The following is a 14,867-nucleotide window of genomic DNA, read 5'->3' on the forward strand; positions in this document are numbered from 1 at the left end:
GTGTGTGTGTGTGTGTGTGTGTGTGTGTGTGTGTGTGTGTGTGTGTGGCGAATTTGGGCAGAAAATCGTGTTGTCGATGTTGAAGAAAATGACATTTTACTGTTAAAAAATAGGCCGCTAGACGGAAGCGAATTATACTTTTAGGTCAAATATATTTCAACTCAGTCAGAGAGAAATTGCTGGCGTTTGTTCGCGCCGCATGAAAACAGAGCAACGACGCGTGCGATAATGCGCCCAGCCAAAATAAGAAGAAAACAATCAATGTCACAGTGAAAAACAACGCAAAAAATATATAACATAATACACGGTACACGAAAAGAAACGATAATGATCACAAATAAATGAAATAGCGCAATAAAAAGAACAACACGTAGAACTTACGACAAATGACGGAAAAATGAGCACACAAAATCTATTCGTGAGATGAAAAAGAACGTATGTTTTTGTTCAGTGTTAAATATTTGGGAAAGAAAGTATGTTTTCGGCCGATTTGGTCTAACTAAAAAAGGAGTATGTTTGATGGCAACTCGAAATACTAAAAAAAAGAATGTTTTCATTCCGAATGGAAGGTTTATGAAATCCTGTTGAAGGCGAATAGAATAAATTTAATTATTTACACCGTTCTAGCGAGCATTCTTTTTTGACAATACAATTGCACCAAAACTGCCCGTTGTTATCATTTGAATAGATAGAGAGATACATGCATTATTTTTTTCGCAAAAACTTTCATTCTTTTTGATATTTGAATTGTTGACACGAAACATACTTCCCGAAGTATGTTGAACAAACTTGCATTTTTTTTTACGTCTCACCAATCGAAGTGTAATGCGCAATGCCGCCGCATGTTTTTTTGAAAAACGGGGAAAAAAATTACACAGAACTGAATTTGAAGGCATACGATACAGATACAAACGAAAGAAAAAGAAAATCAATGAATTTAAGCTCGACAAGTCAAAGTGAAATTCCACTCTCATACAGGCTGTTTGTATGCAATTGAATCATTCTAAGAAATTAACATTGATATGCATATGTAGATATACAATTGAGATGGGGTTTTGTCATTATTGCTGATTTTTCCAATCTAATGATTTTTCCTATTAGTCGATAATTTATTCACCCTCTTTTTTTTCTCCTTATGATGATGACATATTTATTCAATCTATTTTTTTTTCTTTTCGATTAGGCATTCCGATTCGACAACAGCATTTAATCTACAATCAACATGAGTTGAGTGATGCAACTGAAGTGAAAGATGTGCCATTGTCGCATGGTTCGCGCTTGAAATTGGTGCTCGGCTTTAAAAGCGGTCCTGTCTCGGCACAACGGCGCCTTGTCACATGCAAAATGCCCGATCTTGACACATGGTTCGATCTAAATTCAGCTAGGTAAGACTATTTACTCACTTACAACAGTAAAACAGTAACACTAGATTAACCATTTATTTTCCCATTTTTCTCTATCGATTCGTCATGGCCTACTATTCAATTATTTAAATTGATTTTTTTACTACTATATATTCGTTTTTTTTTTCCATATCCTTCAAGCGATTTTACTTTTGTGTGTCTAGCAAAACCATTTACACAATTTTCATTCTTTCATATTTTTTTCTCTCCTCTCGTTCGTACACAGACAAGATCAATTCACAATATCGTCACCGGGCGTGAAATTACTCGTTTACAAAGACTGCAAAAAGAATGTACATCGTGTGAAATTGCGAACGGATCGTAAAAATTTGAGTAACAATACAAATAACAATAATAATACGAATACAGAGAATGCACTCGATTTGTCGGTCGATGTGGACGATCAATTTCTCAAGGACAATCTCAATACGATGGAGAAAATGCATCAGTTGCGAACACAGTTGGAATTGAAAAAACGTGATAAAGGTTCTAAGCTTTTTAATAAAACGAGCACAAAATCGGTGGCTGGCGATGATATCGATGCCAAAAATCTATTTGCAACGAATCCAATTCATTTCAAATTTAAAGACGAGAATCCAATTAGCAACGAAGATGTTGGCGATGTTGGTGCAATAGCAATAACAACATCCGGATCAGCATGCAAATTGGATGCAAGCACATCGAAAACACCACGAAAATATAGCCGACGAATTTATTTACCCCCATTGAAAGGGTTCATCGAAAATGCAACGAGTTTGAAGAAAAATAGTCGAACCGATACCGATAGCCTTGCACTGACTGATAGTAATGTTTTAAGTAGTAAGCATCAAGCACAAATCCCAAATACCCTTATCAATAAATCAAATCCGAACGAAACGATCCCGTCGTCATTGTCATCGTCGTCGGCTTCGATACGATCGGACGATTCGATTTGGCCAGCCAAAGTGATAAATGAAACACCCAAATCGAAGCGAAAACTCACCAAATCGAATTGGATTCAAAATCTCATCGAAATCATGAAAACGTCCAAAGTGCCACTGTCGCCTGGCGAACTCATCGAAATCAAAGAATCATTTGAAAGTATCAGGGAATCGATGGGCAAAGACAGACCCAATTCACCATCAACTGATAAAATGACCGCCGATAAGCAGTCACCATTCGAAACGATGCTGTCGAATTTCAACAAAGCAACAACAATCACCTCGGAATCCTATCGATCGAAAATTCGCGACAACATTCGACGAAATCGATCATTCAAAGCGGTTGGAAGCAATGATTTAATTATTGAAGAGAATCGGGTATGTTTTCAAATGACTGTGGTCATTTTCAGTGCCTTTTGTTTCTGATTTGAACGGATTTTATACTGAACATATATTCAATTTTCCGAGCGATTTTTATGGAAACTTTTTAAATTTCAGTAGAAAGTGGGCTGATTTTATCCATTGTTTATGCGAAGCTATTTCAGACACAATTTTCTTTTTTCAACTAAAAATATTCAATTTTTACAGCGTTCAAAATACTCTCTAAATCCCGTGAGCAAATCAAAAAGTGGGCATCATTTCAATGCAAACCGATCGATCGATGATCTGCCTGAAAGGGAGTCCGTTTCAAACCGTTCGGGTTCAATGTCATCGCTTCGATCATGCGGCAGCAATAGCGGAGCATCACCAATGATAGATTTAAAATACCCCGTCGAATCGGATAATAATCATAGACTGTACTCAAGGAGAATGAACGCCAACGGTCCAAAGTTCACGAGTAATGGTTTCGAGAATAAATTATACTTTGAAAAACAAAACGGTCATCTGCATCAACCTGGGCCAAGCCGATGTGAGGAAAGAAAGTCATTCTCGAATGAATTCCACAAATTCAAATCGAATCCGAATTCAACGGCCTTTGGCCCGTCAACCGCCAAAGCGATTGCCGATAGCAGCTCATTCCGAGTCTACAAAATGGCAGCTGATGGTAATTCTTCAGATTCAGTTTTTATTTCATGAACCATTTTTCAATACTTCTTTTCGAACAACAATGCATTGATTTTAATTTCAATAATCTTCGTCTTTCAGCCAAAAATTACGAGCTTCCAAAGTTGTTAATACGTGAAGGATCACCAATTGAATCATTCCATTCATCCGATACTCAGCTGGAAACGCTGGCGCTTCGCTGCGATTCACCGAAAAGTGTGATTGCCACCGGCCCGGATAACTGCACCAGTGCAGCGTCAACGGATTCGGTGCAATTGAATACGGTTTTAACGGCAACAGCCGATATTATGGAACCAAGTGCATTGGATGAGTCGGCCGAACTGAATACTCTGTTATATGACCATAGCAACGGTTTAGAAATGAGTTTTCATGATACGGCCACTGATCCAGTGGATGGAACGTCTCTAGTGAGCAACAGCAGTAGTAACAATGGGAGCTGTGAGCTGTTGCACAATTCAAAGTCATCGATTGGTCAAGCCAATGAATTTCGTACGATGTTTGGCAGTAGCCCGTTACTGAATTATAATCCAGTGGCGAACAACTCACGTTGTCTCAATAATATCCCGTTGAAATATCGTCGCGGTTATAGCAATTTGAACGATGCATGTCTGTCGAGCAGTACGTCAAATATCAAAGACATTTTGCGTACAAATCGATGCACGAAAGAGAGTCTACGTACGACAGCTAAATCGACGACGAGCACGAATAATATTGGAACATCGAGTGGAAATAGCATAAGTCAGGAGATATTTTCATTTTTACAGAATCAAAATAATGCTCCAGCTGATTATGTACGCAGTTACGAGAATTTGGATCGTACGAAAATAATTCGCATGAAAAATGACAGCAAACGAATAATGGGCAATACGAATTATGGTTATGCTGAAAGTGAATCGGTGCCAACTACGAGCTACTCAAATCGAAGTCAAATCAGCAGCTCAAGCAGCAATAACTCACAAGATTGGCGCTACGGCAAATCATTTGATGATGAAATGAAGGAAGAGGACGATTCGACTGACTATAGCTACTCAAATTTGGCCTATGATAATGCCGATATGAGTGGACCGCCAACATTCTGGAATACAAGCCAAGAGCAAAAGTATCAATCGGACGATAGTCTATTTAATATTAATTTCGATGCAACCGACGATGAGGTGTTCCAAATTGATTCACTCAACTTGCTAGGTGTGACCGATTCTCCGCAATCCGAACAAAGTTTCTTTGAAGATGAGGCGGCCACCAACACCACAAATCCGACTGAATTGAACAGTGGTCAATCGAAGAGCAAACCAATCGAAAAGAAAGAAAATTCATTAGACTACGGTCTACTAGCTCCTGAAATTCCCAATTTGATGAGCTTAAGCGATGGCAATCTCCTGAAGCTTGATCGAAATCAATTGCAATGCAATACAAATACAATCAGAGCACAACCGAAAAATAAACCACTCGAACTGAGTCAGTCGCGAAATGTTAAAATTGAACCGGTTGGTGATCAACGCGAGAAACTGGCGATGAACAAAGCAATAATCAACCGAAAGCCAACTATTCTGGCTAGTGCTGCGGCAATTGAACCGGTCAAATCACCATCTGCAAATCCACGTTGTGCTGAGTGCAAGAAAAAATTGGGCATCATCATGGTAATGAAATGCCATTGTGAGAAAATATTTTGCGCCAAACATCGCTATGCCGAAGCTCACAATTGTTCGTACGATTTCAAAAAAGAAGGACAAAAATCGATAGCCAAAGAAAATCCACTCGTTGTGGCCAGCAAAGTGACAAAAATTTAAAACTCACTCACAGACAAACACACACTTTCTTAGGGTGTTACAATTTTAGAACTGAACGAGAACTAGTCGTGAGGTTGGACACGTGATGATATGCTTTTGCGGAGAAGCAACAATACAGAGTTGAAGCCACACACAGCGAGAGAGAGAGAGAGAGAGAGAGAGAGAGAGAGAGAGAGAGAGAGAGCGAGAGCAACGTCATGCGAAATTGCTCCAGAATACCAACACATAAATTATTATAACGAATGTGTTTTCTTTTTAATTTAAATTTGAAGAAAAAAATGGATCAATTTAACAATTAACATATTTAGACTAATTTGTTTTCCAAAACAACTAAATAATTTATGTATTTTTTTGTGAAATAAAAAAAATATATTCATGTTATCTTATCAAATGTGAAAATCGATGGGCGCGCACGAAATTCACGCTTGCACTCCACGCCCGCGTTGACTTAAAAAAGATTGCAGAAATTATCCTCTAGCACGTGAGCTCTGGGACGAGCATACTCCGAAACGTGATGATGTGATGCGTGCGTGGCCCATCATTTTGGTGCTTTCACAATTCGGTTGTAAACTCAAATAAGTAAAAACAGAAGAAAAAAATTATTAAATACTTTGTAGCATAGGTTATATAACTAAGCTTTGGTGATTATATTCTTTGAATATTTGAAAAGTTTCAACTTCAAAATGTCGAATGATAATTTTGCGACCGAGAGAAAGGGGGCCGATGGCCATCAGCTAATAATATCTAACACTTGATATTGAATTTCATTCTAATTTAACTAGAAAAAAAAATTATGAAAATGATTTAACACACGCGCGTAAAAAACTTATGATTATTATCATAGATTGGGATTTTTTTCGGTTTTCCATGCAATTGCATAATTTATACAACAAAAAATTGGCAAATTTAAAACATGAAAAAACAGTCTGTAATATTTATGGAAAAACAAATCACATTTAACAAAATTGTTTAGCTTAATGCAAGTGACATTTTTGCAGGAAAAAAAAAGTTTTTATACAGTATTTACTAAATTGAGAAATGAAATTATATAAGTGAAACATAATTATGCTGCTGGATCACGAAATAAAAATGATTACACTGAATAATCTGAAAAATTGACGTTTTTTTTTGCTACGTTCCTCTTTTGATATTTATTTAGGTCTTTTTCTTTGTTTTCTTTTCATCTTCATTTGGAAATTTATAGCAATTTTATGGGTTTATTTTTATAAATTGTTTAATGGAACAAATAAATGTTTCATTTTAAACTTCCGTTTGTTTCACGAATGACTTATATATATATATATATATATACGCCGCATAAAAATAAAAATAGACCATCTGCTTGTTTCTAACGGAAAATTCCATAATAAAAAATGTTTTGAAATGATGGAGAATTGCACAGGTTGCCGTTTTCTGTCACTTTTACTCTGATTTTTTCTGCTACTCAACAACAATCCAACTAATGAAGCGCGCATTGTTTGTATGTGTGTGGAACGTATACATGTTTATGGGATCTCAAAATTCGTTCGATATCACACGATAACTGCGTGCATAATTTCTATTTAGACTATTTTTATAACCATCGTTTGATCGTCATTCACGGTTACAATGTACGCCGTAGGTCGCTCTCGGTTCTTTTTTCGTTTACATCGAATTGCGATGCACGACAGTGACACACAAAGCCGAACAACATCTGAATTATTGGATCAGATGATAACAACAGATTTGTGTCGGCATTCGCCACACATACACATACACATACACACACATGCGCGCACACACTGTATGAAGTGTCACACACTTTGCCACAACAACGCAATGGGCCGCATCTAGTGAAATGGGTGTATTTGTAGGTGTTTGTATATGCGACGCGCGGCGACAGCATCTGACAACAACACACAACACCAATCGAACAAGAAAAATAATAGAACGTACAACGAACAAATATCATAACAACGAATTCTATCAAATCGTTGTGGCCGTGCTTGCATAAAATACGGGTTATTTTTATTTGAAATATTGAAAGGAATCATCATTTGTGCTGTTTGTGTGAAAGCATGCGGTTGCACACATGCTGCGGCTCATAAAATAGTTACATTTCCTTAATAATTTTGCAGTTTCTTATCATTTTGCCGAGAGCTGAATTAATAACGAATACCACAGAAGAGCATCATTCAATTGAAATACACCGCTGTCACAACGTACATCAAACAGCTAACTATTCTGAGAATCGCCTTTGAACAAGCATATATCAACCACCAATAAAGTAAATTAATTTAATTTTTAAAGAATCACTTTTAGTTTAAGCGTAAACTTATAAAACAAAGTCGACGAACTTTGGTTATTAAATGATGATTTTCATTGAATTTCAATTATATATTCTTCTTTAAATCAAGATTAATTCACAAGATTCAGCCATGGAACCAACAAATTTTGATACTTTATTCAACATGGACGGCTACTTGAGACTTCACGAACATGAAATTCGTCGGCGGTGAGTACTAATAATCAATTGATTTATGGTTAATTCGGGAAATCTTATTAGAATTCTATGGTGCTATAAGATATATTGTATGAAATTCCAATTCAAACTGCAAGTGAACATTCAAAATCGAATATTCATGTATTTAGTCGACAAAACATCGCTTGTCAGCTGCATTCTAGTTGTCAAACGAGAGCCGCTACTTTTCAATGTCGATAAAAGGTTAAATGAATCTTAGGCGCGCGCTGTGTACACACAGAGTGTGACGTAGCGCCTTAGCGCGTATGTAATAGTTGTTGTTACGAAAGAAGCAAGAAGAAGGAGAGAGAAGAAAGCGCGCGATATTTGATATAGATTATCAAACCAGGAACCTATTGCTTTACGATAGATTTTCTCCGTGGTTATTGGTAGAAAATAGGGAAAAAAAAAATATAAACCGACCATACGATCACATTACCTCAAATTTAGAGTTAAGTGTTTGAGAAAGGGAGAAAAATTGAAAGTTCTAATCAGCTGCTGAAGGCGATTAGAAGTCAAAAGTTAGCCTGTTGGCTTAATCTCTATCAAAAACCGAAAGATTTGTTTTTAATATTCGGTATTTATATAAATATGTCACGACACATTATTATCAACCAGTTGCATACGTAATCGACCTTAATTGGATTTTCTTCATTTTTATTTTCCAACATCCCAACGAGATTGCTGTTGCAATTTTTCTTCAATTCATTATCTCTTGCTATGTGTGAGATGACGTATCGTTTCATTTATGCCGAAAGAATTGAGATTCCGAAACAAATGACGCGGACACAAATAGGTTTTGATTTCCTTGTTTTGTGTGTCATTGCAATAAATAGGAACAACGTCGTGCGCGAATGGGTCGAACGTATCGAAAAACATGATGGCGGACTTACGGATTTCTCGCAAGCCTACAAATACTATGGATTGCACTTCCAACAAGACAACTCAGTGATTGCACGCGAATGGGCACCCGGTGCCGTCCAACTTTATCTCACCGGCGATTTTAGTAAGGATCTACTGTTTTTCCTATTTTCATTGAACTTTTTGGCCGTTGTTTTTGTTTAGTACTTGGCCGATTGAACTATTTTGTTGATTCTGAATGAATATTTTTTTTTCTTTTTTTTTTTAACATAGACAATTGGCAATGGGAAGCAAACCCATTTACGAAATTGGACTTTGGCAAGTGGGAAATAAAAATCCCGGCCCGTAATGACGGTCAATGTGCCATCAATCACTTATCGGAGGTTAAAGTTATCGTTCGTACGCAATCTGGACAGTTAGTTAGCCGATTATCACCATGGGCAAAGTATGTCGTTCAACCGCCAAAGGAGGCCAATCAAGGCACAAACTACAAGCAAATCGTCTGGAACCCACCACCACATGATGTAAGCACCAATTGCCAGTAATTTGAACCCTAATCACCATTTTTCGGAGCTGACACAAATTTTCATTAGAAGAATAATTCATTTCAAAGGATTTTTTTTCTCTTATTTTTCAAATTAGAAATGTTTATAATTTTTCAAACTTGTATCATTCTTGGCCCTCAAATGGTAATCTTAAAGCCTAAGTAAAATCCTATTTATTTTAACCTTTTTAGAGATTCCACTTCAAGAGCCGTAGACCGAATAGGCCTAAGTCGCTGAAAATTTACGAGTGCCACATTGGTATTGCAACTGAAAGACATGAAGTCGGTTCATATGACAACTTCAGAGAAAATGTTTTGCCACGAATTGTGCGCCAGGGCTACAATGCAATCCAACTTATGGCCATTATGGAGCACGCTTATTATGCCAGTTTTGGTTATCAAGTGACCAGTTTCTATGCAGCTTCAAGTCGTTTTGGCACACCAGATGCACTCAAGAAACTCATCGATGAAGCTCATCGCTTGGGTTTGTTTGTGCTTTTGGATGTGGTACACTCGCATGCCAGTAAAAACGTTGAAGATGGTTTGAATCAATTTGATGGCACCAACAGTTGCTTCTTCCACGATGGTGCAAGAGGTGAACATAGCTTGTGGGACAGTCGTTTGTTCAACTATACCGAATACGAAGTACTTCGATTCTTGTTGTCCAATTTGCGCTGGTGGCACGATGAATACCAATTCGATGGTAAATGCCATTTTTTTATTTTTCAACCGTTTCCGTATTCATTTGATGATAATATTCTGTATCAATAATTTAATTTCTTGTAACCTCCATTCAGGCTATCGTTTCGACGGTGTAACATCGATGTTGTATCACTCACGTGGTATTGGAGAAGGTTTCAGTGGCGATTACAATGAATATTTCGGTTTGAATGTGGACACCGATGCAATTATTTACATGGCCATTTCCAATTATTTGTTGCACAAAATCGACAATCAAATCATCACAATTGCCGAAGATGTGTCTGGTATGCCAGCACTGTGCCGGCCGGTGACCGAAGGTGGTGTTGGATTCGATTATCGTTTGGCTATGGCCATTCCGGACAAATGGATTAAATTGTTGAAAGAAAGTTCCGATGATGATTGGGATATGGCCAATATTGTGCACACTCTTACAAATCGTCGATGGAGAGAGGGCACAGTTTCCTATGCTGAATCACATGATCAGGCATTGGTTGGTGATAAAACACTTGCATTTTGGCTGATGGACAAGGAAATGTATACGCACATGTCAACAATGTCGGATCCATCGTTGATCATTGATCGTGGCATTGCTTTGCACAAAATGATCCGTTTCCTTACGCACGCATTGGGCGGTGAAGCCTATTTGAATTTCATCGGCAATGAATTCGGTCATCCGGAATGGCTTGATTTTCCACGTGTTGGTAACAACGAATCATATCACTATGCACGTCGCCAATGGAGCTTGGTCGACAATGATCTGTTGAAATACAAATACTTGAACAATTTCGATCGTGTGATGAATACAACCGATGAGAAATACCAATGGCTCAGCGCAGATCCAGCCTATGTCAGTTTAAAACATGAAGGTGACAAAGTCATTGCATTCGAACGTGCCGGTTTGTTGTTCGTTTTTAATTTCCATCCAAACAAAAGTTACACTGATTATCGTGTCGGTGTTGAAGTTTCTGGACAATATCAAGTCGTGCTCAGCACTGACGATGCAGAATTTGGTGGCTTCGATCGCATCGACAAAAATATCAAACATTTCACAGATCCACTCGGTTACTGCGGACGCAGAAATTTTGTTCAAGTAAGTGCATATTTCGAAACCAAATTTGGATTGAGAATAAATTCAACCATTATTTTATTCGGAACATTGCTCAATCATTTCATCTTTCTTATTTTCTTTCTATAGATTTACATCCCATCTCGAACTGCTGTTGCTCTAGCCAAAGTCGATTAAATCGCAACACAAAGTGATTCCATACCGACTTCCATTCGTTAATGTTGTTTATAGCTCATTAGATAAAAAACGGAAAAAAAAGAGAAAATATTTTGTAAATCCAAATCATTGTTGAATAAATATTTTGTAATAAAAAAACAAAATTTGAGAAAAAAAAACTCGTTGAACTATGCTAACAATGTTGATGTATGACGAAATTCAATTTGGTGTGCTTGTGTTGCCTTTTCAAATGTCAATAGGACTTTTTCAGTTTGTTTTTGCATGCACACTCATGCACCATTGGATGGATGATTCACACAGTTAAACGGAGCACACGGCATGCGATCAACTATACACTATGTTGCTGCTGCTGTTGTAGTCGTTGTTGTTGAAATAACAGTTTCATCGCAGCCGCATTCAAAGTGTCACACACACTCTATTGCTCAGTTTGTGTTGAGTTCCAGAAGAGTTTACAAGCCGGCGGCCATTGAGATTGACGACAAAACACAGTTTATTACGAGTGCTATTTATTCTCAAAGAAAAACACAGATTATTTTCCGCGACGCAAAAATGGATGCAAAGCAAAAGTTTCAAAGCCAATTTGAACGTCGACGCAAAAAACAAACCAAACTACAAAAAGATGGCGAACATTTGAGCAAAATTACCGAGGCACGTAACATTTTTCTAAAGTCGCAAAAGATTTCGCCACAAGTGTATAACGAACACGAGGTTTATATGACAGTGATTCAGGTAATAATTGTCGAATGTAACAATATTTTTTTATTACACTTAAAATATTGTATTTTGTGTATGTTTCATTTGTTTTGAGATTAAACACTTTAATTGGCTATTACTTTAAATTAATCGATTGTTAATTACAGAAACGGTTTTACGAACTGTGCAAATGTGCACCGTTGACACTTCGTGAATATGTCAACGTAAAAATTCTCAATGGAAATTCACCAAAGGAATTATTTTTGATCCGAGTAAGTTGTGGTTTTGGTTTTTTTCATTGAATGGCTTCGAATTATATGCGGAAGACATGTGCGTTGGACACATTTAAAATAAAAATAATAAAAAAACAAAATGGCCGAGAAGATGTAGAAAATCGGTGTTTCTCGTTTATTCAACAAAATATTCGGTTCGGATCGAGAATTCCGTTTATTATCGAAATTCTATTTCTATAACAAAAATCGGCCGTTTGTTCATTGTTCATAAGAAAAAGTTGGAAACGAGCATTCAAACGAAAACCAAGACAAACACTGCCAAAATTTACCGTAATGCTAAGATAAACATGTTCCAATAAACAAACAAACAAATGCTGTCTTTTGCAGAAAGTAGATGAACAGAAAGCGGAAGAATTTCAACGTGCATTAGCAGTTGAATACACAAACACCGAATATCCATTGGTGTATTGTATGAAGGCTGGTTTGATTTGTGTGGCAAAATCATCAACACACGGATGGCAACGATGCCGAATACTCAAGCTGCACGAGAACAGCACCACCGATGCACTTCTTTTCGATATTGGTATCATTGAACGTGTGGGCTGGAATGACCTACGCATCATCGAAGAAAAGTTCGCGGAAGCAAAACCGTTTGCCATTCGGTGTACGCTCGTCAATGTGTTGACCGCACAACCGATTGAACGCTTCTCTTTACAACACCATCAACATTTTCAGCAAATTGTGAAGGAACAAACCGATTTTTACATCTCTGTCAATCGTGCGAATTTCATGGCATCAGATGTTTTCTTATACTACAAAGTGGACGGTGAATTCCATTGTGTCAACAATATATTCCCAATTCAATCATTGTCGGATGATAGTTCAGTGCAGGAGGAAGATGTTACATCGGAGGCGAATGCGATCGAAAACAGTTCGTCGACAAAGTCAAAAACCAAATCAGAACCAGACCACGTTCAAGAAGATTCAATTCAAACGGCACGTAGCTCATTTGAAACCGAACGATCAGATGAATTGCCACAGAATGCTATGGGCCAACAGCAAAATACGCTTGAACACCTGATCGACACCTGTAAAATTTCACAGCCATGGAATGTTATCGTCAAACATGTGGTTGGAATTGACGAAATTTACGTTTGCTTCGAGAAATATGTCGAAGCATTGAACCGATTGCGTTTTGATGTGCAAACATTTGTCGAGCAGCAGTCGCCAACCGGGCAGAATGCGTGGAAAGTTGGTGATTATTGTTTGGCAATTGATCCAAACGAGGGATCCGGGGAATGGTTCCGTGGGAAAATTATGAAAATTCAAACTCCAGAGAGCTGTATGGTATTTTTACGTGACGTTGGCAAGACCATTGAATGCAAATCGTATAGTTTGAAGGTCATCAGTAAGGATCTTCAATTAGTGCGTGATTTTACCTGGAAAGTGAAGTTGACGGCCGTCAAAATGGTGAAACACTGCACGCCAAGCATGATGAAAGAATTGCTTTGTGAGATGATTGATGCTCATGAGGAGGCAGCGATATCAGCTGTTAGTGACAACAATAGCAATGACTTGGGCGTTATATTATGGGGCATTAAAAGAGAATTTAACGCATTACTGCCGGAGCGGATTGAATTTATGAACATAAACGAATCATTGGTTGAATGGAATGTCGCCACGAGCACCGCATCATTTCATGGCATTAAAAGCATGGTCAATCCATCGCAGGTCACCCAGATTGAAGACGATACAACAAAGTTGCATGACGAGGATAACGAGGATCTTGAAGCCATGAACTTTTCCAATCTTGAAAATCCACGTTTGTTGCCATTGTTCAAAATACAGAAATACCGAATGGTGACAGACAAAACCATGGAAGTGAAATGCTGGCTGCCGTCTGAACGAATCCGTGAAAAGAAATTCGTTGCATTTCCGATGTATGTGAGCCAAAAGTTGATCATTCATGTGCTGGAGGCAAGTCGCAAAACTGTATGCGACGAGATAAGGGAAATGCTCGATAAAAAATATCGGGATAAGCAACTTGAACGAAAAGAATCCATTGAATGGAAGAAGGAAGATGCGTGTTTTGCTCGATACGGTGGAGACTATCGCTTCTATCGTGGCATCGTTCGTCGCGTGAATTACGCAAAAAACACATGTGTAGTTAGTATTCTGAACCTAATTTGGCTGTGCTTAAAGCAAGCCGTTTCTTTTTACATTTTGATCTAATTTTAATTGTATCCCAACGATCTTAGGTTCGATTCATCGACTACGGCAACTGTGAAACATGTCTCCTTGATGATCTAAGAAAGGCGAATTTTTTCGGCGACATCCCAGCACTAACGCGACAATATCAGTTGCACAACATTCAACCAACAACATCGAATGGATTATGGCCAGATCATGTACGAAATTTCTGTTCAATGTTGATTGTCGAACGTCATTGCGATTTGATAGTCATCGATGATAATCAATCGAATGGAGCTGAAGCAACACAAGAAGTGGAAAGTTGTCGTCTGGACCTTTTGACCAAACACAAAGATCTTGCAACGGCACTCATCAAAAACGGCCATGCTCAATTGATCTTCGACGATGATCACGTTTCAATTTGATTGGATTTGTGGCGGGTGCCAACAATCTAAAATCGAATCTCTTTTCTTTTCTTTTCTTTACTTTTCATTATATATTCGTATATATTTTTATTATTTTTTTCAAATAAAACACACCGATATTAGGGAAATGCCTGAATTTGTAATGAAAATGGTTTTATTCATTAAAAAATTGATAAGTTGAACCGGAATTAGGTGGAGGCGACAATCAATTGATGTACACTCAAGGCAATTTGAGCAAAAATAATATGCTGATAATTGAAACGGTAAGAATAATGCAGGATTATCAAATGATAATGATAAA

The 14,867-nt window shown here is 37.7% G+C and overlaps 3 protein-coding genes across 4 annotated transcripts in view; all 3 read left to right on the top strand.

The window, feature by feature from the left end:
* LOC129576114 (probable serine/threonine-protein kinase nek3) overlaps positions 1 to 6,290 on the top strand; it is a 10,391-nt gene extending 4,101 nt beyond the window's left edge. The window contains exons 3-6 of the mRNA XM_055460648.1: positions 1,184 to 1,385; positions 1,630 to 2,701; positions 2,912 to 3,368; positions 3,470 to 6,290. Of these exons, the coding sequence (XP_055316623.1) occupies positions 1,184 to 1,385; positions 1,630 to 2,701; positions 2,912 to 3,368; positions 3,470 to 5,175 (3,437 nt within the window). The 3' untranslated portion in view covers positions 5,176 to 6,290. The remainder of the gene's footprint in view (positions 1 to 1,183; positions 1,386 to 1,629; positions 2,702 to 2,911; positions 3,369 to 3,469) is intronic.
* Positions 6,291 to 7,011: 721 nt separating this feature from the next.
* LOC129576120 (1,4-alpha-glucan-branching enzyme) lies at positions 7,012 to 11,183 on the top strand. Of its 2 annotated transcripts, XM_055460686.1 has the most exons (8): positions 7,033 to 7,175; positions 7,293 to 7,441; positions 7,572 to 7,669; positions 8,512 to 8,681; positions 8,810 to 9,060; positions 9,273 to 9,783; positions 9,878 to 10,872; positions 10,978 to 11,183. In XM_055460686.1, the coding sequence occupies exons 3-8, from the start codon at positions 7,593 to 7,595 to the stop codon at positions 11,023 to 11,025; spliced, it is 2,052 nt and encodes a 683-aa protein (XP_055316661.1). In that variant the 5' UTR covers positions 7,033 to 7,175; positions 7,293 to 7,441; positions 7,572 to 7,592; the 3' UTR covers positions 11,026 to 11,183. The 2 variants fall into 2 exon arrangements, with proteins under 2 accessions (XP_055316662.1, XP_055316661.1); XM_055460687.1 differs by having other exon boundaries at positions 7,012 to 7,441.
* A 27-nt stretch (positions 11,184 to 11,210) lies between these two features.
* Positions 11,211 to 14,709, top strand: LOC129576119 (RING finger protein 17). The gene is made up of 4 exons (XM_055460685.1): positions 11,211 to 11,754; positions 11,886 to 11,990; positions 12,339 to 14,117; positions 14,210 to 14,709. The coding sequence occupies exons 1-4, from the start codon at positions 11,344 to 11,346 to the stop codon at positions 14,564 to 14,566; spliced, it is 2,652 nt and encodes an 883-aa protein (XP_055316660.1). The 5' UTR covers positions 11,211 to 11,343; the 3' UTR covers positions 14,567 to 14,709.
* Positions 14,710 to 14,867: the final 158 nt, after the last annotated feature.

Source organism: Sitodiplosis mosellana, unplaced genomic scaffold (genome assembly GCF_009176505.1).
Source record: "Sitodiplosis mosellana isolate CC-2019 unplaced genomic scaffold, AAFC_SMos_1.0 Smas_scaffold_6181, whole genome shotgun sequence".
NCBI lineage: Eukaryota > Metazoa > Arthropoda > Insecta > Diptera > Cecidomyiidae > Sitodiplosis > Sitodiplosis mosellana.